The following is a 23,784-nucleotide window of genomic DNA, read 5'->3' on the forward strand; positions in this document are numbered from 1 at the left end:
CCTGCCACTGACCATCGACGGTGCTGTGGTGGAGAGAGCGAGCAGCACCAAATTCCTGGGGGTGCACATCAGCGAAGACCTCTCCTGGACCACCAACACTGCATCACTGGCGAAGAGAGCTCAGCGCCGCCTGTACTTCCTGCGGAAACTCAGGCGAGCAAGTGCTCCACCAGCCATCATGACCACATTCTACCGAGGCACCATTGAGAGCATCCTCTCCAGCTGTATCGCTGTGTGGGGCGGGAGCTGCACTGAATACAACAGGAAAGCCCTGCAGCGCATAGTGAACACAGCTGGAAGGATTATTGGTGCTTCACTCCCCTCCCTGAAGGACATTTACACCACCCACCTCACCCGCAAGGCGACCAAAATTGTGAGTGATGCAAGTCACCCCGCTCACAATCTGCTCGATCTACTGCCCTCTGGGAAGAGGTACAGAAGCCTGCGCTCCCGCACTACCAGACTCACCAACAGCTTCATACACCAAGCTGTAAGGATGCTGAACTCTCTCCCTCCTCTCCCCCCTCCACCCTCAGCTACATAACATCCTGGACATTGGACCCACAATGGCCGCGTGCACTACTCCACTTGCACACTTGCACACTTGTACACTTTACAACTTGTTGTTGTTGTCTTGAAAACACAACACTTCTGCTGCTCTTACATAACTTGCACCACTATGTCACTTTCTTTCTTACTTAGGTCAAACAGAACTACCCAAGCCTTTTATTGGCCTGACTTTGCACTAGTATTTTATTGACTGTCTATGCACAATTTAAACCAAATTTTGCTGCTCTTATTTTTTTCATTATTATATGTGCCCTCTTATTTACTTACTTTTTTGTTTACTTGAATGTTATGTTTGTCTGTGGACTTAAATTGGTAAAATATGTCTTGTCTTCACCGTGGGATAGAGAGAAACGTAATTTCGATCTCTTTGTATGTCTGGAACATGTGAAGAAATTGACAATAAAGCTGACTTTGACTTTGACTTTGACTTTGACACAACAGTTTTACCCTTGTCTCACCAATATACATTATCTGTATATTATCTGTAAAGGTGTCCTGATATTTTATTTAGGGATGGTCCTGCAATCTTTTCTAAACATATCTTACATTTCTCCCATCTACTTATGTTTTCACAGATCCTTGCTCCTGATATCCTGATGGTTGCATTTAATTTCATTATATAACTCCAACAGAACACCTACACAAAGGAGCTGTTAAAGTAGTGTCCTGCTACAAACAACAAGACAGCCAGCATGTAAAAAAGGCCTTGTTTGTCCACTTCCTGAAGGGGCTGAAGCATGCTGGCCTTGACACCTCAGTCCTTGCTCCTATTTACAGCTGTGTTGTGGAACACATTCACTCATCCTATGGTCTACTGCAGCGGGTGGTTATATCTTTCACACAAACATACGGGTATTTGTGGGCATTTTTGCGAGGTAACCAGGTACGCCATGTTTTTGGATGTGCAAACAACTGCTGCATTGCCATTGAGATCACATAGTAAGGAGCTGGCTCAAGGGTTATTTGTCGTAGGTGTTCTGTTGGAGTTATATAATGAAATGAAATGCAACCTCTACATCAGTATATCAGGAGGGGTGTGGTTAACGGAAACCTCGGGTTACCCAAGAACATAACCTGGTCGGAGCAGGTTTGAGATGCAGCGTAAATTGCCATGGCAGCATACCTCGGTTAAAACCTATCCACCTTTCGTAGTACGGGTTAATCGGGAAGTTACGCCACACGTGATCAAGTTACTCTCGAAGTTACCCAGATAAGCCAGAAACCCCGCTTCGTAGAACAGGCCCCAGGTGTAAGACAGAGCGGCGTAATCGCCAGCGTCCCTGTGACATCACACCAAGACATACACAAATAAACAGACAGACAAATAGACAGAGACAGTAAAGCAAGCCTGTACTTTACAAAGACAGTAGGCTTACAGAACAAGACATTATTTGTATTACTTTTATTGTTTTATTGGTTCTATTGCTATGACTGTGAAATCAACTGTGTGCTGTTAATTGTGCTATAGCCAAAATTAAATATAAAGTAAAAAAGTGTTGCCTGATGCAGGTGAACCCCCGCAAAGTCAGCCGTCCAGCCAGTTAACAAGATATCAGAGACAGCCACTTACCGTACACCGGCGAAAAAGGCAGGATACACCTTGCGCATGCGCCAAAATTCAACACACAAACCGCTCTGTTATTGGCTACTGACAGCACGCATGCCCATGTTTTGTCCAATTAAACAGCTGGATGCCAGTGGATACGAGAAAACGAAAATGATGGGGAAATCAGACAGTTGACGAAGGAACACTTCCTTTTAAAACGTTGAGGAGGGTAGCTAGTTTTTAAGCGTTGGTCAGTCCACATACGCCTAATGAACGCGGTGGAAACATTTAACGCTATGTTGTTAGATATCTCTAACGAGCTCAAGGATGACAACTTGAAGCAGCTCAAGTTCTTGTGTTCTGAAATTATCGGGAAGAAACAAATGGAAAAAGTAAAAATGGGCGTTGATCTTTTTCAGCACCTAAAGGAAGTAAACAAACTAGGACCTGACCATGCAACGTTTCTCTGCACGTTACTGGAGAAAATAAAGCGAGAGGATCTTGCTAAAAAAGTGCAGGAGTACATGCAAAAGAATGCATCAAGAGACGTAGGTCTACCAGAAACCGAGGAACGAGGTTTGTATCTTAGCCTATGTAATGACGGTGTTACGGATCTTAATGGGATGCACGTTAACTGGGGATAAATAATTAGCAGTATAACCCAGCTCATGATGATGTGCTAATTGTTTATCCCTAGTTACCATATACATCCGCAGGCAGGCATATATAACACCGGTGTTGCAACTAGCACCCATGTTAACTGGCTGACGTTTCACGATTGATGACGTTTCTTCGACAGATGTGGCAGCTTGCGGATTTGTCATTTTCTAATATAAACTGGAGAGCAGGGCTCGAATTACGTGGGAGCCTGAGGGAGCCGAGCTCCTATAGAGTGAGGACTGGCTCCCATGAAAGCAACAAAGTCAAAAACCTGAGGGGGTCTCTCATATCTGAAGGTGTCTGGCATTGTAATTTAATCTTAAACAACCGCTCATTGTCCATCCCTGTGCGATCTCTTACCATTAAAGACGTTAAATTAAAATATAGGCTACTACGCTACACTAAGAGACCTACACTACGCTCTTGAACGCAGCATGACACTTCACCACCACACCACTAGACTATGAGCAAACCGTATCGATTTGACAGCACTCGCAAATCTGAAGAAGTCACCCTGCTTTGATGTGAGTGTTTTGTCTATTTGCATAGGCGTTCATTGGGCTAGCCTAGGTGGTTTGATACGTGCTGAAAAGTCCTGTTTGCTGTTGAACTTGCGCTTCACCTATTCTATGTTGATTGACAAAGTCATAAATTATGGCCCATAATGCAGCCTACAATGATTGTGTTGTCTGATGATCTAGCTATCCTCTGCCATTCAGAGCTCCGGAAAGTTCCCAGCTATTTTGAAACACCTGTTAGCAATCTCTGATGTCGGAATATTCAATGGCTACCCGACAATATCTCAGTGCAAACTCCAAAATTGTTTGTCTATTAATTTTCCACGGTTCAACACATTAGCCTACTAGAACATAGTTTGGCTGGCTTTATTCATTTCTGCCAGTTAGTGCTTTTTCCCCTGTGTAAGTTACACTACATGCATTATTGTGTTTGACACTGAGGATAGCCTATCTGAGACGGTGGTCTGGTTTAAATGAGTTACGTTGTGAAATTGAGAATGGCACAGACTAAATCGTTTAGTCTATTTCTTTGTATTGTGAAATTGAAATGAGATATGGACTATTATAATCAATAATATGTTGAAATGAATTAAAAGTAATCAATTTCTATGAAAAATCTATGTCTGTTGTGTGCGTGTGTCAAGGTAAACCCTAGGCCTACCGTGCGCATATACTGTACTGCGCAAAAGCGCCACTTGGGCCTAGGCTATTTCATTGTATCGCCTTGTTAGGCTATGCGCGGGGTGTGCCAACTTTTTATGAGATAGAGAGACCTTTACAGACAAAAAGATAATTCGAGCCCTGACATAAACTGTTATTGAGTGTTGTTGATACACTGAACTTGTGCCCTCGGAACCAAATCTGACAGCAAGCAGCTTTGGAGTTTTGGAAGTAGGCTGCAGGCAGGCAGCTGGTGGATACATAACTGGCATGCGTAAGGTAATGGTAAGGTAAAAGCAATGACCGAAATGCAGTGTTGAAACACGTGTATGAAACGTATTAAATATGCAAACACAGATCCGGTATAAACACTGACCCCCCCCCCCCCCCGAAAAAAAATCTCCCGTTTTTGGAAAGCTAAATGTTGACAGGTATGATATACTGTACTGCGCAAAAGCGCCACTTGCGCCTAGGCTATTTCATTGTATCGCCTTGTTCGGCTATGCGCGGGGTGTGCCAACTTTTTATGAGATAGAGAGACCCCCTAAAGACAAAAAGATAATTCGAGCCCTGCTGGAGAGGAACAAAATATGCATGACATATTTAAATGTCAAAATTGTCTGTAGTAGGATACACTGAGCCATGAATATGACACCAAAAAAATAAATACATAGCACAGGCCTAATATTAAAGGTGCTCTAAGCGATGCTGGGTAACGTCACTTCTGTTGACTTTCAAACAAAACAGAGAGCTAGCTCGCTACTTCCTCCCCCACCCTCCTGCTGCTCCCGTGCAATTGAACCTCTAGCCTACTAAACGCACATCTCGTCTGTGATTTGCTGGAACAGTTTGTTATGTTTTTATGGGCTAGGTTTGCCCAGGTTGTTTTTGTTACTGTTTTTGGAGCCTGGGCTGTCCAGAGATCGCATTTTTTTACAGTGTATTGGACACAGATGGCTAGTGGATGGTTAGGTGATGTTTGCTAGCCTGGCCTCGGCCTGCCTACGTACTTCCGCTCGATTTCTTTTCCCTACAGTACTCTAAGTCAGAGAGTCTGGTTTCCAGGCTAGATGTTTGCAGTAAGTGACATAAAATGTTTTAGCCTAAAAAACATGCGGCATTACTTAGAGCACCTTTAACTCCATGTGGGTATCGAACTCTAAGTGGGTATCTAACCAAAATTAAAATTCGTTTAGCTCTGTGACAGTTTTCGTAGGCCTATGCAAGGATGGCTGAATGTCAACGGACTTGTGTGCTATGCACAAATAGAACTTCAACAATGCATTTTGCCCAAGAACCCAGACTTGAGGATCAAATGGCTTCAGTTTATTTTTTGGAACAATGCCACAGCAGACATCCCAAGTCTCCCGGAAGTTCCGGGAGTCTCCCGCATATTGATAGCGGCTCCCTGACGCCCGCAAATTAGATAAAACCTCCCGGAATCTAGAGTAAGCGATCAAGAGCGCGCATGCGAGACCGCATGTGCATCTGAGTGTAGCACACACACGACGGGAGAGAGAGAGAGCTGGTGGTGCGTGTGTGCCTAAGCGCATCCAAGACAGACAACATCCTGATTGGCACCCATCATGCACTAGAGGTGCCACTGCACCACAACAGCACCACACTCAACTGCTTCCGGTATTGGCCCGTTGGAAGAAATGACCCTGGGGGAGGTCCGTTTAGTGGATCTGCGCCAAATGCTAATGAAGATCTGGACCAAATCTGGCCCAAATATATTTTGCTGTCTGGGTGATTAGGTAAATAAATCATTGTTGACACGTTATGGTTAAATTATCGAAATGAGTACGATTGTGCTGTAATCCTGCTAAACATATTAGGTGATGTCTTGTCAGTCTCACATTATCAGCTGTTCTTTGAGTCTGGGTAATTCATGGGACAAACTGTTATATCCTATAGGCCTACTACCGTTCAATACAACATAGCCTATTGCATTCATTCCAAAATATTGCATTCAATCCAAAATATTGCATTCCTGCAGTGTACTACGTAGTGCAATGCAGCTTTTAATGTCCAAAATACAGTTTTTCCTGAATATGAACTACAGATATTCCTCCAAAACTACAGTGTTGAGACCTGAAGTTGTAGAGTTGTATTTTATAGTAGGCCTATTGTAGTATTTGAATATTTACCCACCCATCATCATGAAGTGCTTTGAGCGGCTTGTCATGTCACATATCAAATCCATTCTCCCCCCCACCCTGGACCCCTTCCAGTTTGCATACCGAGCCAAGCGGTCTACAGAGGATGCAATCTGCTCTGCCCTCCACCCAGCCCTCACCCACCTGGAAAAAAGAGACTCATATGTGAGATTGCTGTTTATAGACTTCAGTTCTGCATTCAACACCATAATACCACAACAACTCATCTGCAAACTTGACAAACTGGGACTCAGTACCTACCTCTGCAACTGGCTACTGGACTTCCTGGAGGCCTCAAGTAGTACGTGTTGGCAACAATACCTCAAGCAGCATCACACTGAGCACAGGGGCCCCCCAAGGCTGCGTGCTCAGTCCGCTGCTCTTCACCCTGCTGACGCATGACTGCACTGCAACCTACAGCAACAATCACATAGTGAAATTTGCTGACGACACAACTCTGGTGGGTCTCATCACCAAGGGCGACGAGACTCAATACAGGTTGGAGGTCGACCATCTGACCACGTGGTGCAGGGACAACAACCTCCTGCTGAACGTCAGCAAGACCAAAGAGATTGTTGTTGACTTCCGGAGAGGTCACACCCAACACCTGCCACTGACCATCGACGGTGCTGTGGTGGAGAGAGCGAGCAGCACCAAATTCCTGGGGGTGCACATCAGCGAAGACCTCTCCTGGACCACCAACACTGCATCACTGGCGAAGAGAGCTCAGCGCCGCCTGTACTTCCTGCGGAAACTCAGGCGAGCAAGTGCTCCACCAGCCATCATGACCACATTCTACCGAGGCACCATTGAGAGCATCCTCTCCAGCTGTATCGCTGTGTGGGGCGGGAGCTGCACTGAATACAACAGGAAAGCCCTGCAGCGCATAGTGAACACAGCTGGAAGGATTATTGGTGCTTCACTCCCCTCCCTGAAGGACATTTACACCACCCACCTCACCCGCAAGGCGACCAAAATTGTGAGTGATGCAAGTCACCCCGCTCACAATCTGCTCGATCTACTGCCCTCTGGGAAGAGGTACAGAAGCCTGCGCTCCCGCACTACCAGACTCACCAACAGCTTCATACACCAAGCTGTAAGGATGCTGAACTCTCTCCCTCCTCTCCCCCCTCCACCCTCAGCTACATAACATCCTGGACATTGGACCCACAATGGCCGCGTGCACTACTCCACTTGCACACTTGCACACTTGTACACTTTACAACTTGTTGTTGTTGTCTTGAAAACACAACACTTCTGCTGCTCTTACATAACTTGCACCACTATGTCACTTTCTTTCTTACTTAGGTCAAACAGAACTACCCAAGCCTTTTATTGTCCTGACTTTGCACTAGTATTTTATTGACTGTCTATGCACAATTTAAACCAAATTTTGCTGCTCTTATTTTTTTCATTATTATATGTGCCCTCTTATTTACTTACTTTTTTGTTTACTTGAATGTTATGTTTGTCTGTGGACTTAAATTGGTAAAATATGTCTTGTCTTCACCGTGGGATAGAGAGAAACGTAATTTCGATCTCTTTGTATGTCTGGAACATGTGAAGAAATTGACAATAAAGCTGACTTTGACTTTGACTTTGACACAACAGTTTTACCCTTGTCTCACCAATATACATTATCTGTATATTATCTGTAAAGGTGTCCTGATATTTTATTTAGGGATGGTCCTGCAATCTTTTCTAAACATATCTTACATTTCTCCCATCTACTTATGTTTTCACAGATCCTTGCTCCTGATATCCTGATGGTTGCATTTAATTTCATTATATAACTCCAACAGAACACCTACACAAAGGAGCTGTTAAAGTAGTGTCCTGCTACAAACAACAAGACAGCCAGCATGTAAAAAAGGCCTTGTTTGTCCACTTCCTGAAGGGGCTGAAGCATGCTGGCCTTGACACCTCAGTCCTTGCTCCTATTTACAGCTGTGTTGTGGAACACATTCACTCATCCTATGGTCTACTGCAGCGGGTGGTTATATCTTTCACACAAACATACGGGTATTTGTGGGCATTTTTGCGAGGTAACCAGGTACGCCATGTTTTTGGATGTGCAAACAACTGCTGCATTGCCATTGAGATCACATAGTAAGGAGCTGGCTCAAGGGTTATTTGTCGTAGGTGTTCTGTTGGAGTTATATAATGAAATGAAATGCAACCTCTACATCAGTATATCAGGAGGGGTGTGGTTAACGGAAACCTCGGGTTACCCAAGAACATAACCTGGTCGGAGCAGGTTTGAGATGCAGCGTAAATTGCCATGGCAGCATACCTCGGTTAAAACCTATCCACCTTTCGTAGTACGGGTTAATCGGGAAGTTACGCCACACGTGATCAAGTTACTCTCGAAGTTACCCAGATAAGCCAGAAACCCCGCTTCGTAGAACAGGCCCCAGGTGTAAGACAGAGCGGCGTAATCGCCAGCGTCCCTGTGACATCACACCAAGACATACACAAATAAACAGACAGACAAATAGACAGAGACAGTAAAGCAAGCCTGTACTTTACAAAGACAGTAGGCTTACAGAACAAGACATTATTTGTATTACTTTTATTGTTTTATTGGTTCTATTGCTATGACTGTGAAATCAACTGTGTGCTGTTAATTGTGCTATAGCCAAAATTAAATATAAAGTAAAAAAGTGTTGCCTGATGCAGGTGAACCCCCGCAAAGTCAGCCGTCCAGCCAGTTAACAAGATATCAGAGACAGCCACTTACCGTACACCGGCGAAAAAGGCAGGATACACCTTGCGCATGCGCCAAAATTCAACACACAAACCGCTCTGTTATTGGCTACTGACAGCACGCATGCCCATGTTTTGTCCAATTAAACAGCTGGATGCCAGTGGATACGAGAAAACGAAAATGATGGGGAAATCAGACAGTTGACGAAGGAACACTTCCTTTTAAAACGTTGAGGAGGGTAGCTAGTTTTTAAGCGTTGGTCAGTCCACATACGCCTAATGAACGCGGTGGAAACATTTAACGCTATGTTGTTAGATATCTCTAACGAGCTCAAGGATGACAACTTGAAGCAGCTCAAGTTCTTGTGTTCTGAAATTATCGGGAAGAAACAAATGGAAAAAGTAAAAATGGGCGTTGATCTTTTTCAGCACCTAAAGGAAGTAAACAAACTAGGACCTGACCATGCAACGTTTCTCTGCACGTTACTGGAGAAAATAAAGCGAGAGGATCTTGCTAAAAAAGTGCAGGAGTACATGCAAAAGAATGCATCAAGAGACGTAGGTCTACCAGAAACCGAGGAACGAGGTTTGTATCTTAGCCTATGTAATGACGGTGTTACGGATCTTAATGGGATGCACGTTAACTGGGGATAAATAATTAGCAGTATAACCCAGCTCATGATGATGTGCTAATTGTTTATCCCTAGTTACCATATACATCCGCAGGCAGGCATATATAACACCGGTGTTGCAACTAGCACCCATGTTAACTGGCTGACGTTTCACGATTGATGACGTTTCTTCGACAGATGTGGCAGCTTGCGGATTTGTCATTTTCTAATATAAACTGGAGAGCAGGGCTCGAATTACGTGGGAGCCTGAGGGAGCCGAGCTCCTATAGAGTGAGGACTGGCTCCCATGAAAGCAACAAAGTCAAAAACCTGAGGGGGTCTCTCATATCTGAAGGTGTCTGGCATTGTAATTTAATCTTAAACAACCGCTCATTGTCCATCCCTGTGCGATCTCTTACCATTAAAGACGTTAAATTAAAATATAGGCTACTACGCTACACTAAGAGACCTACACTACGCTCTTGAACGCAGCATGACACTTCACCACCACACCACTAGACTATGAGCAAACCGTATCGATTTGACAGCACTCGCAAATCTGAAGAAGTCACCCTGCTTTGATGTGAGTGTTTTGTCTATTTGCATAGGCGTTCATTGGGCTAGCCTAGGTGGTTTGATACGTGCTGAAAAGTCCTGTTTGCTGTTGAACTTGCGCTTCACCTATTCTATGTTGATTGACAAAGTCATAAATTATGGCCCATAATGCAGCCTACAATGATTGTGTTGTCTGATGATCTAGCTATCCTCTGCCATTCAGAGCTCCGGAAAGTTCCCAGCTATTTTGAAACACCTGTTAGCAATCTCTGATGTCGGAATATTCAATGGCTACCCGACAATATCTCAGTGCAAACTCCAAAATTGTTTGTCTATTAATTTTCCACGGTTCAACACATTAGCCTACTAGAACATAGTTTGGCTGGCTTTATTCATTTCTGCCAGTTAGTGCTTTTTCCCCTGTGTAAGTTACACTACATGCATTATTGTGTTTGACACTGAGGATAGCCTATCTGAGACGGTGGTCTGGTTTAAATGAGTTACGTTGTGAAATTGAGAATGGCACAGACTAAATCGTTTAGTCTATTTCTTTGTATTGTGAAATTGAAATGAGATATGGACTATTATAATCAATAATATGTTGAAATGAATTAAAAGTAATCAATTTCTATGAAAAATCTATGTCTGTTGTGTGCGTGTGTCAAGGTAAACCCTAGGCCTACCGTGCGCATATACTGTACTGCGCAAAAGCGCCACTTGGGCCTAGGCTATTTCATTGTATCGCCTTGTTAGGCTATGCGCGGGGTGTGCCAACTTTTTATGAGATAGAGAGACCTTTACAGACAAAAAGATAATTCGAGCCCTGACATAAACTGTTATTGAGTGTTGTTGATACACTGAACTTGTGCCCTCGGAACCAAATCTGACAGCAAGCAGCTTTGGAGTTTTGGAAGTAGGCTGCAGGCAGGCAGCTGGTGGATACATAACTGGCATGCGTAAGGTAATGGTAAGGTAAAAGCAATGACCGAAATGCAGTGTTGAAACACGTGTATGAAACGTATTAAATATGCAAACACAGATCCGGTATAAACACTGACCCCCCCCCCCCCCCGAAAAAAAATCTCCCGTTTTTGGAAAGCTAAATGTTGACAGGTATGATATACTGTACTGCGCAAAAGCGCCACTTGCGCCTAGGCTATTTCATTGTATCGCCTTGTTCGGCTATGCGCGGGGTGTGCCAACTTTTTATGAGATAGAGAGACCCCCTAAAGACAAAAAGATAATTCGAGCCCTGCTGGAGAGGAACAAAATATGCATGACATATTTAAATGTCAAAATTGTCTGTAGTAGGATACACTGAGCCATGAATATGACACCAAAAAAATAAATACATAGCACAGGCCTAATATTAAAGGTGCTCTAAGCGATGCTGGGTAACGTCACTTCTGTTGACTTTCAAACAAAACAGAGAGCTAGCTCGCTACTTCCTCCCCCACCCTCCTGCTGCTCCCGTGCAATTGAACCTCTAGCCTACTAAACGCACATCTCGTCTGTGATTTGCTGGAACAGTTTGTTATGTTTTTATGGGCTAGGTTTGCCCAGGTTGTTTTTGTTACTGTTTTTGGAGCCTGGGCTGTCCAGAGATCGCATTTTTTTACAGTGTATTGGACACAGATGGCTAGTGGATGGTTAGGTGATGTTTGCTAGCCTGGCCTCGGCCTGCCTACGTACTTCCGCTCGATTTCTTTTCCCTACAGTACTCTAAGTCAGAGAGTCTGGTTTCCAGGCTAGATGTTTGCAGTAAGTGACATAAAATGTTTTAGCCTAAAAAACATGCGGCATTACTTAGAGCACCTTTAACTCCATGTGGGTATCGAACTCTAAGTGGGTATCTAACCAAAATTAAAATTCGTTTAGCTCTGTGACAGTTTTCGTAGGCCTATGCAAGGATGGCTGAATGTCAACGGACTTGTGTGCTATGCACAAATAGAACTTCAACAATGCATTTTGCCCAAGAACCCAGACTTGAGGATCAAATGGCTTCAGTTTATTTTTTGGAACAATGCCACAGCAGACATCCCAAGTCTCCCGGAAGTTCCGGGAGTCTCCCGCATATTGATAGCGGCTCCCTGACGCCCGCAAATTAGATAAAACCTCCCGGAATCTAGAGTAAGCGATCAAGAGCGCGCATGCGAGACCGCATGTGCATCTGAGTGTAGCACACACACGACGGGAGAGAGAGAGAGCTGGTGGTGCGTGTGTGCCTAAGCGCATCCAAGACAGACAACATCCTGATTGGCACCCATCATGCACTAGAGGTGCCACTGCACCACAACAGCACCACACTCAACTGCTTCCGGTATTGGCCCGTTGGAAGAAATGACCCTGGGGGAGGTCCGTTTAGTGGATCTGCGCCAAATGCTAATGAAGATCTGGACCAAATCTGGCCCAAATATATTTTGCTGTCTGGGTGATTAGGTAAATAAATCATTGTTGACACGTTATGGTTAAATTATCGAAATGAGTACGATTGTGCTGTAATCCTGCTAAACATATTAGGTGATGTCTTGTCAGTCTCACATTATCAGCTGTTCTTTGAGTCTGGGTAATTCATGGGACAAACTGTTATATCCTATAGGCCTACTACCGTTCAATACAACATAGCCTATTGCATTCATTCCAAAATATTGCATTCAATCCAAAATATTGCATTCCTGCAGTGTACTACGTAGTGCAATGCAGCTTTTAATGTCCAAAATACAGTTTTTCCTGAATATGAACTACAGATATTCCTCCAAAACTACAGTGTTGAGACCTGAAGTTGTAGAGTTGTATTTTATAGTAGGCCTATTGTAGTATTTGAATATTTACCCACCCATCATCATGAAGTGCTTTGAGCGGCTTGTCATGTCACATATCAAATCCATTCTCCCCCCCACCCTGGACCCCTTCCAGTTTGCATACCGAGCCAAGCGGTCTACAGAGGATGCAATCTGCTCTGCCCTCCACCCAGCCCTCACCCACCTGGAAAAAAGAGACTCATATGTGAGATTGCTGTTTATAGACTTCAGTTCTGCATTCAACACCATAATACCACAACAACTCATCTGCAAACTTGACAAACTGGGACTCAGTACCTACCTCTGCAACTGGCTACTGGACTTCCTGGAGGCCTCAAGTAGTACGTGTTGGCAACAATACCTCAAGCAGCATCACACTGAGCACAGGGGCCCCCCAAGGCTGCGTGCTCAGTCCGCTGCTCTTCACCCTGCTGACGCATGACTGCACTGCAACCTACAGCAACAATCACATAGTGAAATTTGCTGACGACACAACTCTGGTGGGTCTCATCACCAAGGGCGACGAGACTCAATACAGGTTGGAGGTCGACCATCTGACCACGTGGTGCAGGGACAACAACCTCCTGCTGAACGTCAGCAAGACCAAAGAGATTGTTGTTGACTTCCGGAGAGGTCACACCCAACACCTGCCACTGACCATCGACGGTGCTGTGGTGGAGAGAGCGAGCAGCACCAAATTCCTGGGGGTGCACATCAGCGAAGACCTCTCCTGGACCACCAACACTGCATCACTGGCGAAGAGAGCTCAGCGCCGCCTGTACTTCCTGCGGAAACTCAGGCGAGCAAGTGCTCCACCAGCCATCATGACCACATTCTACCGAGGCACCATTGAGAGCATCCTCTCCAGCTGTATCGCTGTGTGGGGCGGGAGCTGCACTGAATACAACAGGAAAGCCCTGCAGCGCATAGTGAACACAGCTGGAAGGATTATTGGTGCTTCACTCCCCTCCCTGAAGGACATTTACACCACCCACCTCACCCGCAAGGCGACCAAAATTGTGAGTGATGCAAGTCACCCCGCTCACAATCTGCTCGATCTACTGCCCTCTGGGAAGAGGTACAGAAGCCTGCGCTCCCGCACTACCAGACTCACCAACAGCTTCATACACCAAGCTGTAAGGATGCTGAACTCTCTCCCTCCTCTCCCCCCTCCACCCTCAGCTACATAACATCCTGGACATTGGACCCACAATGGCCGCGTGCACTACTCCACTTGCACACTTGCACACTTGTACACTTTACAACTTGTTGTTGTTGTCTTGAAAACACAACACTTCTGCTGCTCTTACATAACTTGCACCACTATGTCACTTTCTTTCTTACTTAGGTCAAACAGAACTACCCAAGCCTTTTATTGTCCTGACTTTGCACTAGTATTTTATTGACTGTCTATGCACAATTTAAACCAAATTTTGCTGCTCTTATTTTTTTCATTATTATATGTGCCCTCTTATTTACTTACTTTTTTGTTTACTTGAATGTTATGTTTGTCTGTGGACTTAAATTGGTAAAATATGTCTTGTCTTCACCGTGGGATAGAGAGAAACGTAATTTCGATCTCTTTGTATGTCTGGAACATGTGAAGAAATTGACAATAAAGCTGACTTTGACTTTGACTTTGACACAACAGTTTTACCCTGTCTCACCAATATACATTATCTGTATATTATCTGTAAAGGTGTCCTGATATTTTATTTAGGGATGGTCCTGCAATCTTTTCTAAACATATCTTACATTTCTCCCATCTACTTATGTTTTCACAGATCCTTGCTCCTGATATCCTGATGGTTGCATTTAATTTCATTATATAACTCCAACAGAACACCTACACAAAGGAGCTGTTAAAGTAGTGTCCTGCTACAAACAACAAGACAGCCAGCATGTAAAAAAGGCCTTGTTTGTCCACTTCCTGAAGGGGCTGAAGCATGCTGGCCTTGACACCTCAGTCCTTGCTCCTATTTACAGCTGTGTTGTGGAACACATTCACTCATCCTATGGTCTACTGCAGCGGGTGGTTATATCTTTCACACAAACATACGGGTATTTGTGGGCATTTTTGCGAGGTAACCAGGTACGCCATGTTTTTGGATGTGCAAACAACTGCTGCATTGCCATTGAGATCACATAGTAAGGAGCTGGCTCAAGGGTTATTTGTCGTAGGTGTTCTGTTGGAGTTATATAATGAAATGAAATGCAACCTCTACATCAGTATATCAGGAGGGGTGTGGTTAACGGAAACCTCGGGTTACCCAAGAACATAACCTGGTCGGAGCAGGTTTGAGATGCAGCGTAAATTGCCATGGCAGCATACCTCGGTTAAAACCTATCCACCTTTCGTAGTACGGGTTAATCGGGAAGTTACGCCACACGTGATCAAGTTACTCTCGAAGTTACCCAGATAAGCCAGAAACCCCGCTTCGTAGAACAGGCCCCAGGTGTAAGACAGAGCGGCGTAATCGCCAGCGTCCCTGTGACATCACACCAAGACATACACAAATAAACAGACAGACAAATAGACAGAGACAGTAAAGCAAGCCTGTACTTTACAAAGACAGTAGGCTTACAGAACAAGACATTATTTGTATTACTTTTATTGTTTTATTGGTTCTATTGCTATGACTGTGAAATCAACTGTGTGCTGTTAATTGTGCTATAGCCAAAATTAAATATAAAGTAAAAAAGTGTTGCCTGATGCAGGTGAACCCCCGCAAAGTCAGCCGTCCAGCCAGTTAACAAGATATCAGAGACAGCCACTTACCGTACACCGGCGAAAAAGGCAGGATACACCTTGCGCATGCGCCAAAATTCAACACACAAACCGCTCTGTTATTGGCTACTGACAGCACGCATGCCCATGTTTTGTCCAATTAAACAGCTGGATGCCAGTGGATACGAGAAAACGAAAATGATGGGGAAATCAGACAGTTGACGAAGGAACACTTCCTTTTAAAACGTTGAGGAGGGTAGCTAGTTTTTAAGCGTTGGTCAGTCCACATACGCCTAATGAACGCGGTGGAAACATTTAACGCTATGTTGTTAGATATCTCTAACGAGCTCAAGGATGACAACTTGAAGCAGCTCAAGTTCTTGTGTTCTGAAATTATCGGGAAGAAACAAATGGAAAAAGTAAAAATGGGCGTTGATCTTTTTCAGCACCTAAAGGAAGTAAACAAACTAGGACCTGACCATGCAACGTTTCTCTGCACGTTACTGGAGAAAATAAAGCGAGAGGATCTTGCTAAAAAAGTGCAGGAGTACATGCAAAAGAATGCATCAAGAGACGTAGGTCTACCAGAAACCGAGGAACGAGGTTTGTATCTTAGCCTATGTAATGACGGTGTTACGGATCTTAATGGGATGCACGTTAACTGGGGATAAATAATTAGCAGTATAACCCAGCTCATGATGATGTGCTAATTGTTTATCCCTAGTTACCATATACATCCGCAGGCAGGCATATATAACACCGGTGTTGCAACTAGCACCCATGTTAACTGGCTGACGTTTCACGATTGATGACGTTTCTTCGACAGATGTGGCAGCTTGCGGATTTGTCATTTTCTAATATAAACTGGAGAGCAGGGCTCGAATTACGTGGGAGCCTGAGGGAGCCGAGCTCCTATAGAGTGAGGACTGGCTCCCATGAAAGCAACAAAGTCAAAAACCTGAGGGGGTCTCTCATATCTGAAGGTGTCTGGCATTGTAATTTAATCTTAAACAACCGCTCATTGTCCATCCCTGTGCGATCTCTTACCATTAAAGACGTTAAATTAAAATATAGGCTACTACGCTACACTAAGAGACCTACACTACGCTCTTGAACGCAGCATGACACTTCACCACCACACCACTAGACTATGAGCAAACCGTATCGATTTGACAGCACTCGCAAATCTGAAGAAGTCACCCTGCTTTGATGTGAGTGTTTTGTCTATTTGCATAGGCGTTCATTGGGCTAGCCTAGGTGGTTTGATACGTGCTGAAAAGTCCTGTTTGCTGTTGAACTTGCGCTTCACCTATTCTATGTTGATTGACAAAGTCATAAATTATGGCCCATAATGCAGCCTACAATGATTGTGTTGTCTGATGATCTAGCTATCCTCTGCCATTCAGAGCTCCGGAAAGTTCCCAGCTATTTTGAAACACCTGTTAGCAATCTCTGATGTCGGAATATTCAATGGCTACCCGACAATATCTCAGTGCAAACTCCAAAATTGTTTGTCTATTAATTTTCCACGGTTCAACACATTAGCCTACTAGAACATAGTTTGGCTGGCTTTATTCATTTCTGCCAGTTAGTGCTTTTTCCCCTGTGTAAGTTACACTACATGCATTATTGTGTTTGACACTGAGGATAGCCTATCTGAGACGGTGGTCTGGTTTAAATGAGTTACGTTGTGAAATTGAGAATGGCACAGACTAAATCGTTTAGTCTATTTCTTTGTATTGTGAAATTGAAATGAGATATGGACTATTATAATCAATAATATGTTGAAATGAATTAAAAGTAATCAATTTCTATGAAAAATCTATGTCTGTTGTGTGCGTGTGTCAAGGTAAACCCTAGGCCTACCGTGCGCATATACTGTACTGCGTAAAAGCGCCACTTGGGCCTAGGCTATTTCATTGTATCGCCTTGTTAGGCTATGCGCGGGGTGTGCCAACTTTTTATGAGATAGAGAGACCTTTACAGACAAAAAGATAATTCGAGCCCTGACATAAACTGTTATTGAGTGTTGTTGATACACTGAACTTGTGCCCTCGGAACCAAATCTGACAGCAAGCAGCTTTGGAGTTTTGGAAGTAGGCTGCAGGCAGGCAGCTGGTGGATACATAACTGGCATGCGTAAGGTAATGGTAAGGTAAAAGCAATGACCGAAATGCAGTGTTGAAACACGTGTATGAAACGTATTAAATATGCAAACACAGATCCGGTATAAACACTGACCCCCCCCCCCCCCCCCTCCCCTCCGAAAAAAAATCTCCCGTTTTTGGAAAGCTAAATGTTGACAGGTATGATATACTGTACTGCGCAAAAGCGCCACTTGCGCCTAGGCTATTTCATTGTATCGCCTTGTTCGGCTATGCGCGGGGTGTGCCAACTTTTTATGAGATAGAGAGACCCCCTAAAGACAAAAAGATAATTCGAGCCCTGCTGGAGAGGAACAAAATATGCATGACATATTTAAATGTCAAAATTGTCTGTAGTAGGATACACTGAGCCATGAATATGACACCAAAAAAATAAATACATAGCACAGGCCTAATATTAAAGGTGCTCTAAGCGATGCTGGGTAACGTCACTTCTGTTGACTTTCAAACAAAACAGAGAGCTAGCTCGCTACTTCCTCCCCCACCCTCCTGCTGCTCCCGTGCAATTGAACCTCTAGCCTACTAAACGCACATCTCGTCTGTGATTTGCTGGAACAGTTTGTTATGTTTTTATGGGCTAGGTTTGCCCAGGTTGTTTTTGTTACTGTTTTTGGAGCCTGGGCTGTCCAGAGATCGCATTTTTTTACAGTGTATTGGACACAGATGGCTAGTGGATGGTTAGGTGATGTTTGCTAGCCTGGCCTCGGCCTGCCTACGTACTTCCGCTTGATTTCTTTTCCCTACAGTACTCTAAGTCAGAGAGTCTGGTTTCCAGGCTAGATGTTTGCAGTAAGTGACATAAAATGTTTTAGCCTAAAAAACATGCGGCATTACTTAGAGCACCTTTAACTCCATGTGGGTATCGAACTCTAAGTGGGTATCTAACCAAAATTAAACTGCTTGCATGATAACCATACACCTGCTCGCGCCACAAACCAGCTGATGGTGTGTAGTAAAATTTACTGAACTTATGCCTAGGGCTGGGCAATATGGACCAAAAGTCTGGCGTGGACTTTGCCACGTTTTCAAGTTGTGAAAAAGATTCATAGTGCTTCCACCACTGGCTGCAACGTGCTTATGGCACTCCCTATATAGCGTGGTTTTGTTGCTCAACTGAAAATTTGTATCCAAACCATCTCCAAATTATTGAGCTACTACTTTTTCTTTTACTAACCAAGAGACTCCCCTCCACACGCACAGACATTGTTGCTTTCTCCATGTTTGTTGAAGAGTGCCGGAGTGTCTCTTCCTGCCCCCCTCCCCCCCTGTGCATGAAAGAGGAGGGGCGGGGGCACGGGGAGCAGTGCAGAGAGCTCCTTCCAGCGGCTTGCGTGGAGCAAGGATCACGGCGAAAAATTTGAACTATATCGATATATACAATATGGCCTAATTCCATATCGCATTTTAAAATATATCGATATATCGCCCAGCCCTACTTATGCCTATACTATTAAAGGAAGTCAGCTAATGTCATTATGATTGTAGCTTTTGAATTGTAGATGTTGAAGTTCACACGGCTGATCATGGTATCTGACTACCTTGTTATCTTGCTACAAGCCAGTAGGCCTTTAAAGTTAAGTTTCACAAACATTTTTACTGCCTGCTGTGGTTAGGCTGTGGCCGTCTCTACCTGAAGTGGCTGTAGCAGATCACAGCTGACCACTATATCGGTTGAATTTCAGGGTTGCCTAATTTTGTATCCTCTGGTCCAGCCTATCCTTTTTAGAATTCAGTTCATCAAACACAGGCATTGAAATTGCACACTGCAAGGGGAAAAGTCAAAAATCAATAGATACACAGGTGATGTTTGTTTTTGATATATATTTATTTCTAAATAAGCAGGCTAGTTCTTCTCCTGTGGCGCAACAGGTTAATGCCTTACCTTTGCTCTTTTACGGTAGTCTACATCTGGGTTTAATCCTCGCCAATCACACTTTGTATTTATTTATTTATTTTTAGACCAGCAATGCTTCAATTTAGGCTACAGATAGACTAGGAGGCCAAAAACAGCCTGACCAGCAGTCAGTGTTTGTAAAACAAAGATACTTTGAAGGCCTACTAAATGGCTTGGGCAACTGTAGCAAGATACTGTAACACGGTAGCCAGATAACATGATCAGCCGTGTTAACTTGCTGCAATCATAATAACATTAGCTGACTTCTTTTAATCAGATAAGTCAAGTAAATTTCTCTATATGCCGTCAGCTGGTTCGTGGCACAAGCAGGTAGATGACTGGTTATCATGCAAACAGTTTAATTTAGTAGTGATTCGATACCCACGCAGAGTATCGAATCGCTACTAAATGAATTTGTTTGTCTTCAGTTTATATCAGAAATTGACAAATCTGCAAGTGGCCAGATCTGTCGAAGACACATCATCAATCGTGAAATGTCATCAACGCAGCCAGTTAACATGGGAGCCAGTTGACATGTAACACCGGCCGTCATACTAATTTGTTACACAACACATCACTTTTTGGTCTTAGTTTTGTCTGGACTTAAAATGTAGCAGCTCTGCAGACAAAATACATTCGGGTAGCGTAGCTTAGGCTACATCAAGATGCTAGGCCTACTTGAGAGTGGATTCCCCGATCTTCATTAAACTTAGCTCAGTTATGTGCTATCCGTCACGGAGACAATAAACTTCCTCTAAATAAACAACCTCTATTAGGCTACAGTTTCTATTCGGCTTATTGTCACATTTGGTCTATGGGCCTGCGAGACTCTCTTGCTTAAATTTCAATGGTGTCTGTGAAATTGATATAGCCTACTTCTTTGACACAAGCTTACGTCACAGACCACTCAAACTCTGCGCCATGTTGTTGGAGGTGCAAACAATATCAGAAGTGCAGAAGTGAAATTAAGAATTCATTTCTTACTGGAGAAAGAGAGATGCAGTGCAAAGGAGGGTGTGGAGGATCGACCCGTGGACAATTCCAGTTTGGCTATCAATAATGTAACATTTTGATGCTTCACCTAGTATGCAGGGGCGGACCTGCCATTAATTGCCTGGGGCCTCGGCCACCAGGGGGCCTCGTCATCCCCGTATCGTATTTCGTTTTTTTCTTTTCTTTTTTTTTTAAATAAATGATCACCGCATCCAAACAATATATTCTAATCCATGATAAGGATAAAAAAAAAATGCCTCATGAAAACTCATCATAAAATTAAAAGACTGCAGGTCCACTTCCTGTCACCAGCAACTAGCTAGTCTGAACAAGGTCTTGGTGAGGTGTGGAGTTGAGCGATTGACAGCAGCCATGAAACGTTTCCAGAGTGGAAGTGATAAAAGAAAAAGAGAGGAGGAAGAATTTAGAAAGAAATTGCATAAATTAACCAACTTCTTCCAGTCGAAGAATTCTTCCACGGAAGAAAGTAATTTGGATAGTGATGCAACAACATCTTCTGAGCTGGGTGGTGTAGCTAATGCTAGCTGCAGCAGCAGCGATGCACCACCACCGGCAACTCAAACTTGCACTACATATTCTTCTACTGATGATGATTATGATGTTGATCTAAGTGAAACAGTCGTGAGTGACAAGATCACTGTCACTGCCGAAGTCGGCACTGGTGCTGGTGGTGCTGCTACGGACACCATTTCAGTAGCAGAAGCTATGGGGTGCAAACGAAACCAGTAACGTTAGTAGCCCCAACACGATACCTAGCACTAGTTATCAGTGACGACCGTGCGTTATGGCCAGACACCGTAAGAGATGCAGAGCGAGTTGAAATCGTTAAAAAAAAAGGCCCTGTGCTCGGAGGGGCCTCGGGATCCTTTGCCTTGGGCCTCAAAGTGTCCAGGTCCGCCCCTGCTAGTATGTAGCAGAAGTGGGGACAAGTGTAGTTTTTTTTCTGTATTTTACCGGGGACACGGGGGCTGGAAGGCTTTGGTCACCTTATATGCATATTGTTGTGCCAATTGTTGTAAGCTAAATGAAACTACATTCTATGTACACATGCAGTTGTGAACTCTTTTATGATCTATTGCACAATGTGTCTGTAAATAAGACATAATGCACACAAAGCGCACATGTAGGCTAAATAAAATCTATTGTGCATAGGCTAATACTTGAAGTAGTCACGTAAGTGTGCATACTTGAAGCTGACCTACAGTATTTGTATGTGAGCTTCAAATAAACACATATATCTGTCTTCAATGTTATGTAGTAGAATTACTTGGCTACAGAACCCAAATCTTGTTTGCGTTGGAGAGAGCATGCACAAACTTGTAGGCTTTGTTACCCTACCAGCCAATTCAGTAACTCAAGACTTCAAGGCCTTCATACAACCTTTTTTCCAAAAGCATCCTCTCCCCCCATGCCACTCCCATCATGACCCTGGCATTTAAGTGCTCCCGCTACATGGACGCAAGAAACGTGCCCTCACGTGGTGTGAATCTTAACCGCATGTTCTTCGCTTCTTTCAGACACAGCTGATTTACATAATGTCCGGAGGAAATACTAGGAGGGGAGCAGAACAGCCGGCTAAATTCAGACTTCCATATGACCGTTTATGTTGTTCAGATATACGGCCCAACCGTTTAACATCCGCAGAACCTTTGGTCTTACACGTATGTCTGAAAGCCCTAATATTGACTGCAGATGGGCTTGAATTGATCATCAGTTATCTTCGAAACAGGCACCTTACTTGGATACACAATAGCAATATTTTAGAGAAGTGATTAAAAGAGTGATTTAAACCTTAAAAGACTGGACTGGAATAGGCTATGATTTTGTATTGTGTATAGGCTACAACATCAGGCACCTCTCTCCGATAGCCCTTAGTGTTCTGAAGACATGAAAAAGGTGGCAGAAGCGAACACGTATGCATAGATTATGGTTAATTTGAGGATGGCATATTTGTAGCCTATCTTTCATTTTGATTCTAACACATGCATTTGACAAATATACCTCCACCTATAAAAAGAACACCAAACAAGCAGACAGCTGCCATATGCATACACAAATTATAGTCTGTTTTTTACTTTGACAATGAATAGGTTTTCTCCTTCTAACTTTATCCAGCAAAAGTGAAAATAGCAGTTGATGTCATTGTTGCAAACCTTGGGAAAGACTGGCGACGATATGGCAGGAAGCTGGGACTGCACGATGCAAAACTTGACCAAATCCGGGAGAAGCACCCTTTTAACCTTGAGGAGCAGGTGATGGAGGTCATCAATGAGTGGAAGAGGATGCACACAGGGGATGTCAAGGCAGCTGTTTTAATAGAAGCACTTCGCTCTTGCAATCTAAATTACACTGCTGATCTAGTTGACAAGGAGATTAAGTCCCCTAACACATAAAGCACTTATCTTGGTCTTAATAAACTCCTTGCTAATATGAAAGAATGGCTGATTGATTACAATAATTACTCATTGTTCATGACTATTCATCTAATGCTCTATGTCTGTGAATATGGAAAGCACAGGTGTGTATATTTGCAGTATTGAGTACACATGCAAATTTGATTATTTTGGTTGGTAAGTAAGTAACAAATTGCCCCACAGTTATGAAACAAATATTCTGAAAATGTCTTAACAGCACTGCTTACACTGCAGTCATTTAGACATTTGGGGAAAAGTTAGATTTTTTAATAAAATAAAACCGCAACATGATTATAGTTTGTTTAAAGTCTCTTTTCAGATGTAGGAATTTAGAATAAAGAGTTTTAAAATTCCCTCAAAGGCAACGTCACGCTTCATTTTGGTCCTGTCTCCTGGCTCCTCAATACACAGGTTTCCCATTTACCAACAAAACTAGATGCGCGCGCAGCCGTGGGGCAGAAGACGCTTGGTGGCCGTCCACAACGTTATAAACTTAACCTAAATAGTCAGCTGCTGTAAGCTACAATCTGATTTTTTTGTATACCCCTGTTGTCTCAATGATAATAACATCTCATTTCAGACTATATTTCAAAGTTTGCCGTTCATTTGCATTATTAATATAACATTGTATTTTGTCATTTTTGGCGAAGACATGCATTCCGTTAGGGATATTGAACATATTTAACATTCTCTAACCATCGTGATTTCGAATTGGTGCAGTTTTCAGCACAAAAACTCATTTTATTCTTTTGCTCTTTTGCATTGCTCTATGCTGTTCTATGG

General features: G+C 43.5%; 1 protein-coding gene across 1 annotated transcript; it reads left to right on the top strand.

Annotated features, from left to right (window-relative positions):
• The first annotated feature begins 15,696 nt into the window (after positions 1–15,696).
• On the top strand, positions 15,697–23,022 carry fadd (Fas (tnfrsf6)-associated via death domain). The gene is made up of 2 exons (XM_042062055.1): positions 15,697–16,117; positions 22,703–23,022. The coding sequence occupies exons 1-2, from the start codon at positions 15,811–15,813 to the stop codon at positions 22,978–22,980; spliced, it is 585 nt and encodes a 194-aa protein (XP_041917989.1). The 5' UTR covers positions 15,697–15,810; the 3' UTR covers positions 22,981–23,022.
• Positions 23,023–23,784: the final 762 nt, after the last annotated feature.

Source organism: Alosa sapidissima, chromosome 14 (assembly GCF_018492685.1).
Source record: "Alosa sapidissima isolate fAloSap1 chromosome 14, fAloSap1.pri, whole genome shotgun sequence".
NCBI lineage: Eukaryota > Metazoa > Chordata > Actinopteri > Clupeiformes > Clupeidae > Alosa > Alosa sapidissima.

Excerpts from the sequence above, each read along its gene's own strand:
- fadd (XM_042062055.1), top strand. The coding sequence starts at position 15,811 with ATGAACGCGGTGGAAACATTTAACGCTATGTTGTTAGATATCTCTAAC. Across the intron at positions 16,118-22,702 it reads ACCAGAAACCGAGGAACGAG|CAAAAGTGAAAATAGCAGTT; the intron begins GTTTGTATCTTA and ends AACTTTATCCAG.